General features: G+C 44.5%; 1 protein-coding gene across 1 annotated transcript; it reads left to right on the top strand.

Annotated features, from left to right (window-relative positions):
• The first annotated feature begins 1562 nt into the window (after positions 1–1562).
• fzd4 (frizzled class receptor 4) lies at positions 1563–11459 on the top strand. Its single transcript, XM_002936543.5, has 2 exons — positions 1563–2327; positions 7825–11459. The coding sequence occupies exons 1-2, from the start codon at positions 2085–2087 to the stop codon at positions 9151–9153; spliced, it is 1572 nt and encodes a 523-aa protein (XP_002936589.1). The 5' UTR covers positions 1563–2084; the 3' UTR covers positions 9154–11459.
• Positions 11460–12084: the final 625 nt, after the last annotated feature.

The following is a 12084-nucleotide window of genomic DNA, read 5'->3' on the forward strand; positions in this document are numbered from 1 at the left end:
TGACAGAGACATTCTAGGGCCTTTAGTGCTTAAACAGTATTTTTCATGCTGCCTTTTCTGCATTCACTTTGAAAATTCAGCTGCAATGTGGTTGCTAGGGTGACATCCTACCAACCAGACAGTTACAGTATATGTCAGAATAAAGAAGTTTCAGAAAAGGGAGCCCTGGCCAAAGCAAGGGACATAGGCCCAAAATCTGATGGTAGAACTATATCACTCAAGGATGTTCAACCTGCAATGCCTAAACCGTTGTTGTACTACAGCTCTCTAATCCCATAACTGCCAATAGGAGGTGCAGCTGCAGGCTTGGACTACACCTAGCCACTGTTACACAACAGAATCTGTCCTTTGTCGTTTTAATATTCTTTACCTATAAAGGAGTCCCCTGCGATTGTGGGGGGCCCTGGGCAAATTACTTTGTTTTCTGACCCTAAAACTGACCCTGGAATTAAGAATAAATAAAATAATATTTTAAAAAAATGATTGTCCTTCCTTGAAATCTATCTCCATTCTGATTGTCGAAATGATTATTTAAAGGTCAATTTCCCTTTCTCTTATCAATCATGCAACTTCTACAGGCAAGGGATCTCTGTAATAATAAAACAGTACCTATACTTGATCCCAACTAAGATATAATTACCCCTTATTGGGGCAGAACAGTCCTATTGGGTTTATTTAATGGTTAAATGATTCCCTTTTCTCTGTAATAATAAAACAGTACCTGTACTTGATCCCAACTAAGATATAATTACCCCTTATTGGGGGCAGAACAGCCCTATTGGGTTTATTTAATGGTTAAATGACTCCCTTTTCTCTGTAATAATAAAACAGTACCTGTACTTGATCCCAACTAAGATATAATTACCCCTTATTGGGGGCAGAACAGTCCTATTGTGTTTAATTATTGTTTAAATGTTTTTAGTAGACTAAATTGTACAAAACCTACTTACGTACAATTTTCGGACCATGTGTGGGCTCCGGTACTTTTCGCACCAAGGCGGTTGCTCGTCAATAGGAGTACTGGAGCAGCTTTGGGTTTCAGCAGAACAAGGCGGGATTGCACAGAACCATCATATCCACCAACTTTGTATGTTTAAATACATTTTTATTGCACATTTCCCGAGACGCCGACCCCCCCCCTTTACGCATGTGTCCTTCCCCTCACACATTTTTCTGTGATTATGGAGTTTATTTGCGCTATCAGAGCACAAGTCCCCAGCCAGACTCTGCCAAACTCAGCAGGGGAAATCAAGTCTCCACTCCACAGCCAAATCCCCAAAATTATAGCCTGGATGCTGGCTCTGATACCAGCCTGAAAGTTAGCACTAAACAGAGACAGTCAGCGTTAACCCCTTCAGGGCAAGAAGAGCCTGCAGGGGTGCCCTTTCCCTAGCTACTCTGCAAGCCAGGCAGGCACACAGAGGGTTAAAAGCCAGACTGCTGAGTGAAGGGAAGAAACTGGAGGAAACTTGAGAACCTGGCTGAACTGAACCTCTCTGGATACCGTACCCTGGGAGAAGGCAGCCCCCACCATCCTCCCCCTCTGTGCCTAACCCACTCCCCAGCCTCCTCCCCTCATTAGTACAGGCAGGAGCAGGGGAGAGAGAGGCAGACAGAGGTCTAGAGGTGGAGAGGCTGCTGCTGTCTAACTGCGCTCTCTGCCAATGAGCATTGCACCCAGGGAATGTAACAGTGCAGCCTGACCTACCTGCATAGTGCACCCCCCTACCCACCTGAATAGTACAGCCCGACCTACCTACATCTACAGCGCAGCCTGGTCCACCTACACGGTGCAGGGGAGCTACCCAGGCGGCGCAGTTTGTGCGCTAACAGCTGCGGAACCCATTGGAACATACAAGTTGTTGGCACCGGGATAGTAGCACCATCTATCTTTCCCCCCTATTGGATGACAAAGGATTTGGGGAAAGTTCCAGACAAAGTTCAGAGATTTACATTTTTCCTCTCTTCTGCGATTTTTTTTGTTCCCGTCTGGTTTTCCCATCAGTGGAGTCGCAGGGTCGGGAGCTGGGGAGTCGGAACCCTTGGATCTGGTACTGAGTTGGGGGGGGGGGACACCTTGAATAATGGGAGTAAGAGCTTTAGCCTTGTGTTTGCCCCTCCTGGGCTGCCTTGTGGGGCACATCGCTGGCTTTGGGGATGAAGAGGAGCGGCGCTGCGACCCCATCAGGATCTCAATGTGCCAGAACCTTGGCTACAATGTCACCAAAATGCCCAACCTGGTGGGACACGAATTGCAAGCAGATGCCGAGCTCCAACTCACCACCTTTACCCCTCTCATACAGTATGGGTGCTCCAGTCAGCTCCAGGTGGGTACCTGCTGCCTAGCGATCGCTCCAGCCCCTGCGCAACTTCTGGTAATACGCGCAACCTACGCGGCGCCCCTGCCATTACGCGCCTTTAGTGTATTATATCTACTTATGTACGCAGCAGAATGCATTAATACAAACAGTTTAAAGATGATAATAGATAAATACAAAGTATAACAATAAATACAGATAAATTCAAGATACAGTTGCAATAAGTTAAGAGTCAAAGACACAAGAGGATGGAGGTCCCTGCCCCGTAGAGCTTACAATCTATATCCATATCGGAACCCAATTTGTAGCGCACCCCATTAAGTGAATTCACTTTATATGATCTCCAACCTGTACAACACTATGGGAGCGCCCATACCCACCTCTTTTACTGGTTCTATGGCTTTAAGTGCAACTTTATTCTTGCACCTCTAGGTGTGTAAGTGCATCTCTGCTTAATTCATACATTGTGCTGTATGTCTGGGGCTGCACATAAAGGGTGAAGACACACTGAGATACTAGTAGCAGCTACTTTTTCACGGCTACTAAACTCCAGAAAATCTCCTGCCATAGACAATACTGAGAATTGCCTCTTCCAAAATGTTAATAAATAAAACACACACAGAAACAGTTATCAGTAAATGATCAGCATTGTCTATTTTATTAGGGTGAAGACACACTGGGCTACTAGTAGCAGCTACTTTTTCATGGCTACTAAACTCCAGAAAATCCCCTGCCATAGACAATACTGAGAATTGCCTCTGCTAAAACACACGTAGAGACAGTTATCAGTAAATGATCAGCATTGTCTATTTTAGTAGCCGCGACAAGTAGCTGCTACTAGTAGCCCTGTGTGTCTTCACCCAAATAGGTTCTGGGAGACAGGCACCCTTTTTAGGATTAATCAGTGCATTTCGGGCGCCTCTGTGTCACTATCGGATTTTAATGCAGCTCACTCTGCTCTTAGTCGGTGAGTGTGTCAGGGAAAGGGTTAATTCAAACCCAGCTTTGGGGAAAGTTTCATGAGAAGGATGATTATACAGTAGTCTGTGTGTACGGGGGTGGCAGTAGCTATAGTATCTATATCATATATGCAGAATTTCTTCATTTTTCGGCTTTATTTCTCCCACTAATCATATTTTGTTTGGGGATTTAACAATCAGCATCAGCGTCCCCAAAATGTGACAATATACACTTGCTGCATTTTATTGCACCTACCCTTTAGTTCCCCTTTAGCTTCTCTTGTGTTGTATCTGTATTTCCTTCCTTCTCATAGTAGACTTTTAACTAGAAAGGAGAAATGCATAATTGCATTTGTTTCTCATATACATCCCTGTCCCTAGGAGCTTACAATCAAGTGCAGTGGCCCGTTCTGTGAATTAACCACTGAATGGCTTATCTTTAAATTGAAAAAAAGGATACATTTCACTCTAAAATGATCACTCATCCTGTGTATATGGCTCTCCAGCTGCTGTTGGTGTAAAACTCCCAGCAGCCTACTACAGGTTGTTAGTGGTGCTGGGAGTTGTAACTTTATAGCAGCCGGAGTGCTCCCTAAAGGGCATTGGGTGAAACACCTGTGTCGGGGTTCCTGTGTATGTACATATGTATTTACATGGGGCCACAAGTGTACTGAGTGGCACAGTTTATACACACGTGGCCGCACCAGTCAGAACTCGGGCCATTGCCCCAAAGAGCTTACAGTTCTGCCCTAGCCCTTTCTAATGCGCCACTCAAGAAAATAGCGATTAATGTAACTTAATTAAAGTAACTTTCCGGTGAAGCATTTTCAGTGGTTCTGAAAGCAGTAGTCTGGTCTGTTAAGTGACTACATTGTTTCCGGAGTCTGAACCTGCAGTGCAGAGGATATAAACAGCCAGGCAGGTACTGCTTCTAGTGGCAATTACAGTTACAATCAACGTGCATGTTTGCTTAATGAATTTATAGTAGAAAGTTGCATAAAATTACATTTAAACGTTTTTTTTGGGTGTAGCTCCCCTTTAATCAGGAACCCCCCCCATATGTTGCCCCCCCAGGATTCCATTTAAACTAAAGCATAACCTTTAAATTGATATTTTCATCAATTTACTATAAGGCAGGCTTTTGATTGACTCTGTTATTAGTTATCTTACTCATCAGACCCTTTTCTTATTGATATGAAATTGTCTGGTTTCTAAGGTAAGGTACCCTGGCAACCATACAACGTTTTTAAATCCCAGAGCTTCAGATCATGGTTATATTAAAGTGGGTCACTTTTAGGTTAACTTTTAGTATGTTATAGAATCCCCTTTTCCTAGCAGCTTTTCAATTGGTCTTCATTTTTTTTTAATAGTTTTGGAATTATTTGTCTTCCTCTTTGGACTCTTTCCAACTTTCAAATGGGGGGTCACTGACCCCGGCAGGCAAAAACCTATTGCTCTGTGAGGCTCCAGTTTTTTTATTGTTGTTGTTACTTTTTATTACTTAACTTTCTATTTAGGCCCCTCTCTGTTATTACCAAGACCAAACCGTTGACATGTACATATAAACAATTCACGAAAAATGGTTTGCAGTTACATTTGGATATAGATTGGAGACAATAGGGGGGAGGGCCTTGCTCGCAAGAGCTTACATTCTAAGAGGGAGGGTGTCATATACTATTTAAACGACTTCCTAGTTGCTAAGTTAAATTGGACAATAGCAACCAGAGCTGCTGAAATGTTAGGGTGAAGACACACAGAGCTACTAGTAGCAGCTACTTGTCACGGCTACTAAAACAGACAATGCTGATCATTTACTGATAACTGTCTCTACATGTGTTTTAGCAGAGGCAATTCTCAGTATTGTCTATGGCAGCGATTTTTCTGGCGTTTAGTAGCTGCTACTAAGTAGCTCTGTGTGTCTTCACCCTTAAACTGGAGAGCTGCTGCACAAAATCTAAAAAATTAAATATACAGACGGACTGCATGTTGCTTCAGAACAGCATTCTTTCCATCATACTAAAGGTTAATATAAAGGTGCACAACCCCTTTAAAAATAAAGAAACTGCGCCCCCTATGAAATGAGGCCCAATTAATTGAATATTAATTACAATATAGATTGTAAGCTCTACGGGGCAGGGACCTCCATCCTCTTGTGTCTTTGAGTCTTAACTTATTGCAACTGTATCTTGTATTTATCTGTATTTATTGTTATACTGTGTATTTATCTATTATTATCTTAATAACCCCCTGTTTGTATTAATGTATTCTACTGTACAGCGCTGCGTACATAAGTAGCACTTTATAAATAAAGATATACATACATGCATTACTTAAATGATGGGCTTTTAAACTACATCTCCCAGCATGCTCTGCCAGCCAGCGGCTATATGTCAGGGATTCTATGCACCTTAGTGCCTGCCTATATTGATTGCTCCATCTATTGATTTATCCGCTCTCCCCGGGTTGGAATGCCGCTGGCTTGACACTTCGCACACATTGTTGATACAAGGATTTGGGCTCATTGTGAAAGTGACATGCTGTTCTGCAGGAATGTGAGGGCCCCGATCTGTTTACATGTAACCCCCCCCCCCTCCCTTCTATGGGCGACTGATTAGAACCCTGCTAATTTCAGCCTGTTACAAACCAGGGCATATTGAATTCCCTATTAGCCCAGTCCCCAGCCATCATTACTCATAGGGAGAGAGGGAAAAAGTGAGTCTTGCAATGGAGAGTGTAATGTAAACAAATGGTCAGTTGTACAATCTCCAGATGGGAGGCTTCTGGGGGTGCCAGTGTGGGCCCTGAATTACAGATAAGCAATGGGATCACTCCCAGCCCTTAATCAAACACATCTAAACAACTTAAAGCTACAGAACAGGGCAGCTATCAAGATAAGGGGGCTTTGCAGCTCTTGGGGGGGGGGGTAGAAAAGAAAAAAACTGCTTTAAGGTTGAAAGGTCAAACGTGCATATAAAATAAATCTTTTGTGCTGCGCCTGGAGCCCTCTCCCCCGTTGTATGGCTCACCCTGACAGGCCGCTAATTTACATTCACGGGGGCTGCTGTGTTTATTGGGGTCGCTCCTCTCTTTCTGCCTCTTGAATAGGCCGGGATTCTTATGCAGACAAAGGGAGGGTATTACGCCAACCTTCCCAAATGCGCCTTGTGCTCCGAGCAGAGAGAGCAGGTTGCCCCATTCAGGGTGCTTATCCCCACATTGCTTTCCCAGTCCTGCTTGGATACTGCTCCCCTATACAAAGGGATTCCACTGTTTGCCTATTAAAATGGATCGACGATGTAGAGAGTAATATTCTTAGAAAATTTGCAATTGGTCTTTGTTTTTTATTATTTGTGTTTCTTTTTTTTCATTCTTTCACTTTCTGTTTACATAGTTAGTTACATAGGGTTGAAAAAAGACCAGTGTCCATCAAGTTCAACCCATCCATGTTTAGCAACTGTTTAAGAATTTCAGCAGTTGGTTGCTAGGGTACAAATTACCTTAGCAACCAGGGAGTGGTTTGGATGAGAGACTGGTATATGAATAGGAGAGGGGACGGAATAGAAAGAGAAGTGATAAAAAAGTAACAATAACAATAAAACTGGAGCCTCACAGAGCAATAGTTTTTGGCTGCCGGGGTCTGTGACCCCCATTTGAAAGATGTCCGAAGAAGAAGGCAAATAATTAAAAAAAACTTTATAGAATAAATAATAAGGAGCAATTGAAAAGTTGCTTACGACTGGCTCCAGTTAGGAATTTCAGCAGTTATCTGGTTGCTAGGGTACAAATTACCTTAGCAACCAGGGAGTGGTTTGAATGAAAGACTGGTATATGAATAGTAAAGGGACTGAATAGAAAGATAAGTGATAACCATTATTATTATTAACATTTATTTATAAAGCGCCAACATATTCAGCAGCGCTGTACAATAGGTAACAAGGAACAATAACAACAAAACTGGAGCCTCACAGAGCAATAGTTTTTGGCTGCCGGGGTCAGTGAAAGTTGGAAAAAGTCAGAAGAAGAAGAAGGCAAATAATTAAAAACTTTATAGAATAAATAATGAAGAGCAATTGAAAAGTTGCTTAGAACTGGCTGTTTAATAGTCGGAGAACATTTATACCAATGGCTGAGGGGCTGCTGTATACTTTGCCTTTGTAAAACAGTTCTATCTTGTGGTCAGAGGGGCTGCATTCTTTCTATGACAAGTGACATGGCAGCCCCGGCACAGTAATTGGAACCATCCCAGGAAGGGAGGGGTCTGTCATTTCGTAAGTGTAGATGTCAAGGTAAATTAAAGGGAATATAAACCTTCAAAACAAATTCCCCAATGCTTTTCTAAGCACTTGCAAATTACAGAATTTTTTTTTCAATATTAGCAGTTTTTAAACGTATAACCAGACAGTAGTGCCACCTGGTGGCGATTATGTGGCTACAGTCGGCTTCAAATGAGTTTCCTATGGTGTAGTTGCCCTTTAAATTGATTGAATTGGTTACATCTCATATAAAACACTCTCTAATTGTCTCTCTCTTTTATTTGTCTTTTCCAGTTCTTCCTTTGCTCGGTGTACGTCCCAATGTGCACGGAGAAGATTAATATCCCCATCGGGCCCTGCGGCGGGATGTGCCTCTCGGTCAAAAGAAGATGCGAGCCGGTTCTGAAGGAGTTTGGGTTTGCCTGGCCGGAGAGCTTGAACTGCAGCAAATTCCCGCCGCAGAATGACCACAATCACATGTGCATGGAGGGGCCGGGAGATGACGAAGTCCCCGTGCATAGCAAGACCCCCGTGCTGCCGGGGGAGGACTGTAATTCCTTCGGACCCAATTCCGACCAGTACACTTGGGTTAAGAGGAGCATGAACTGCGTCCTAAAGTGCGGCTACGATTCCGGCCTGTACAGCCGCCTGTCCAAGGAGTTCACGGACATCTGGATGGCCGTCTGGGCCAGTTTGTGCTTCATCTCCACCGCCTTCACCGTCCTCACCTTCCTCATCGACTCGTCCCGGTTCTGTTACCCCGAACGACCCATCATCTTTCTCAGCATGTGTTACAATATTTATAGCATCGCTTACATTGTCCGACTGACGGTGGGCCGGGAGAGGATATCCTGCGATTTTGAAGAGGCGGCAGAACCGGTTCTGATTCAGGAAGGGCTGAAGAATACTGGCTGCGCAATCATTTTCCTACTCATGTACTTTTTCGGGATGGCGAGCTCCATCTGGTGGGTCATCCTGACGCTGACTTGGTTCTTGGCCGCCGGCCTAAAGTGGGGGCACGAGGCTATAGAGATGCACAGTTCCTATTTCCACATTGCAGCCTGGGCCATCCCGGCCGTGAAGACCATAGTCATCCTCATCATGCGATTGGTGGATGCCGACGAGCTGACCGGGCTGTGCTACGTGGGCAACCAAAACATTGATGCGCTCACGGGCTTTGTGGTCGCACCTTTATTTACCTATTTAGTTATAGGCACTTTGTTCATTGCCGCCGGACTCGTAGCGCTGTTTAAAATTAGGTCCAACCTCCAAAAAGACGGAACGAAAACGGACAAACTGGAGAGACTGATGGTGAAAATCGGCGTCTTCTCCGTCCTGTACACCGTGCCGGCCACGTGCGTCATCGCGTGCTACTTCTACGAAATCTCCAACTGGAACGTGTTCCGTTACACCGCCGACGACTCCAACATGGCGGTGGAAATGCTCAATATATTTATGTCCCTACTGGTGGGGATCACCTCCGGCATGTGGATCTGGTCGGCCAAAACCCTGCACACGTGGCAGAAGTGCACCAACCGGCTCGTGAACTCGGGGAAAGTGAAAAGGAAGAAACGGGTGGACGGGTGGGTGAAGCCGGGGAAAGGCAACGAGACTGTGGTATAGTCCAGGCTTGCACGTGGCCTTCTTTTATTTGGAAGGAGACGTTTGTACAATGTTGATGTCAACATTACTGTTCGCTGGAGAGAGGCCATTTTGAAGTTGGCCACGCCTTAATTCCCTCCACTGTGCAGAGGTAGTGCCTGATCACCACAGTATGGAAACAGCTTTGGGTGTACGAGAGGCCTGACCTTCTCCTTGGTCATTTGTATTGGTCAAGGCAGGACCTTTTGGACAGGCGATGGCTTATCTGGCGTTGAACTGCCAGATCTTTACGCGACCACGTTGTGCCAGGCTTTGACGGCGTGAAGTCTTAAGAGATGCTGTCCCGAGACAATATGGTGCCTATGTACATGTTGGCTATTGAATGCCATTTCCTCATAGAGGATGCTGGGACTTGTAGTTTAAAACCAGTTGCTACAAGTTGGACTTCCCTGCTAAAGTGCAATTTTTTGTTAAGGAAGGCAACCACTAAACACTGGAGATGTAGAATTTGCTGTTTTTACTATGCGGTGCCTTTGCAATGTGGAAGACGCGGGGGAAGCTCACAGACACAGGCTGCATTAATGCCGGTGACGCATAGCAACCAATCAGGTTTGCTTTCATTAGCGTAAGTGCACTAGACAGATCTAAACCTATTTCTGATTGGTTGCTATGGGTTTCTGTAGCGGTTTTGTATTGCTCTTATGTCGGTGAGTTCCTCCGTGGTTTCCCTGCTCCTGCTTAGCCTTATTGTGTTTCGTTTAGCCACTTCTAACTAATTGTTCTGGTAATTGTTCTATAGAGAAAAAAACAAACCTGTGAGTGAGGCTAATTAAGGGTCTGTGGATTTTCTATGTATGCAGAGTCCAATTAGCACTAAAATGGAGGTGTAGGAAACGAATAGGCTCTTATTTAAGAGAAATGTGAACCCTCGAAGCGGATTCATGGGAAATTCAGAATGCTCTTTTGAGCACCTTTGCAATTTACTTATTTTTTTCTGTGTTTTTTTTTTTAAGATATTAGCAGTTTTAAAACTAATGTAGCAATTTAGGAACAATAGTGCCACCTGGTGTACATTTTGTGTTATTGCTCAGCTTAGAACCAGTGTTCTAAGAGAAGAGTGCCAGGCCCCTATGAAGATTTTTGAAGGGGGCGGGTCCAGCGTAGAAAAGCACCTGTCCCACCTTCCCCCCATCATCTTGCATATAAATCCCCACTCCCTCCCCTCTTTCCTACCTGAGAGCTGGTGGGGATTGGGGATTAGTATGAAACAATGAAAAAAGCAGACCCCGCAGTCCAGGCCCCCCTGACCCCGCCCCCCATGACCATGGGGTCTGCTTTCTCTATTGTTACCCCACTGCTTAGAACCCACTACAGAACCCGATTCTCTGCTCCCCAACTCCATTTTCCAATCAAAGCAACATCACAACAATTTCCTTTTCTCACAAACTTAACTTTCTACCATGTCCAGTTTGAACAAAATGAACAGCAGGTGGCGCTGTTCGTGGCCATACACATAACGATACACTCGCCTGGCGAGGACCTTTTCCCAATATCCCCACCTACGGGTGGGCGATATCGGGGAATTTTAGGCTAATTCAGTTGTTTGGCCCTGGGGCCAAAGATCGAATTATAAGGACTGTAAAGTCGCTGAATCTTTTAACCTGCCCAATCGATATTTGCCCAATTTCAGGCCAGATATCGGTTGGGCAGGCCTGTCGTTGCTGCCCCTACACGGGCCAATAGCTGCCGAATCAGTCCAAGGGACCCATATTGGCAGCTACAATCGGCCCATGTATGGGGACCTTAAGAGTTATACGAACAGTGTTAAAACTGCTAATACCTTAACAACTAAAACAGAAATGTGAATTGAATTTACACTGATTAGTGACAAGGGTTTACATTTCCTTTATGGTGACCGGGCCTTCCCTCTCAGAAGCACTCGTCGGAATGCAGAATATCTCAGGTTTCCAGTAGGTTAAATGTTTATTGTACAAATACATATTGCGAGTAACTGCAGCCTTTTGTTTTGGTAGCTGCCCCCCCCCAAAGGCAGATTATGCACCAGAATGGATCCTGCCTGGCAGCTCTCATTTCTCCACGTGGCTGTATAGAAGGTTTTTATTGGTTCATATAGCGGTGCCTTAATGGGGAAGGTCAGGTCACCTTACTCTTCAGGAATAAAAGGAAAGAAAACAATGCACTATTTGATGTGTGGACAGTTAATTTAGCTCTGTAAATAGTATTAGCATAACCATTGTGGTGCCTTTGTGAAGAAAACAAAATTCGGTATAACGCACGTTGATGTTATAGTTCTGCCGCCACCGCCACGAGGTTGTTCACTCGGCCGACTCTGCTGCCAGCAAGGCCTGCACCAAATCAGTTGGCTGTTGATAGGATTTCTGGAGGAATAGGGTTAAAAAGATCATTTATGGTCTAGTTATGGGTTTTAGAAATAATTAGGCTGTTACACGTATACTGCTGCCTTTAGTTGGTCAAAATGCCCCTCTCTGCCCCATTGGTTTCATGGTGTCTGAAGCACACACAGTGGTAACAAGTTGCCCTAAGCTCAGCGAGGGCCCATCTGTCACCGATACATGTGTTTTAGGCAACGCCTACGGTTGGAAAGATATGGCACGTGCCTATAATGGCCTCATGTAGAAACGATGGGCTGTGAGACCACACGTTGATGGAGGATCTCCTCTAAGCTACCAGCCATGATGGGCTTTCTTGGATTACTATTTTTGAAATAAAAAATGATCCTTGAGTGTGTTGATATAGTTCAGTAGATGTCGTCCAAATAGACATCATTCCATAGAGACACATTCAAGTAGGCCATATTCTTTTTACTAGACCTAGCAACTGGGAGCCTTATGGCCTCCACCTTTAGGTCTCCAAATCCCAATACCTAATTTAACAAAAGAAAGGAAATCATGGTTGATTGTAAGATGTGGG

Source organism: Xenopus tropicalis, chromosome 2, assembly GCF_000004195.4.
Source record: "Xenopus tropicalis strain Nigerian chromosome 2, UCB_Xtro_10.0, whole genome shotgun sequence".
In the NCBI taxonomy this organism is placed as follows: Eukaryota; Metazoa; Chordata; class Amphibia; order Anura; family Pipidae; genus Xenopus; species Xenopus tropicalis.

Excerpts from the sequence above, each read along its gene's own strand:
- fzd4 (XM_002936543.5), top strand. The coding sequence starts at position 2,085 with ATGGGAGTAAGAGCTTTAGCCTTGTGTTTGCCCCTCCTGGGCTGCCTT. Across the intron at positions 2,328-7,824 it reads GGTGCTCCAGTCAGCTCCAG|TTCTTCCTTTGCTCGGTGTA; the intron begins GTGGGTACCTGC and ends TGTCTTTTCCAG.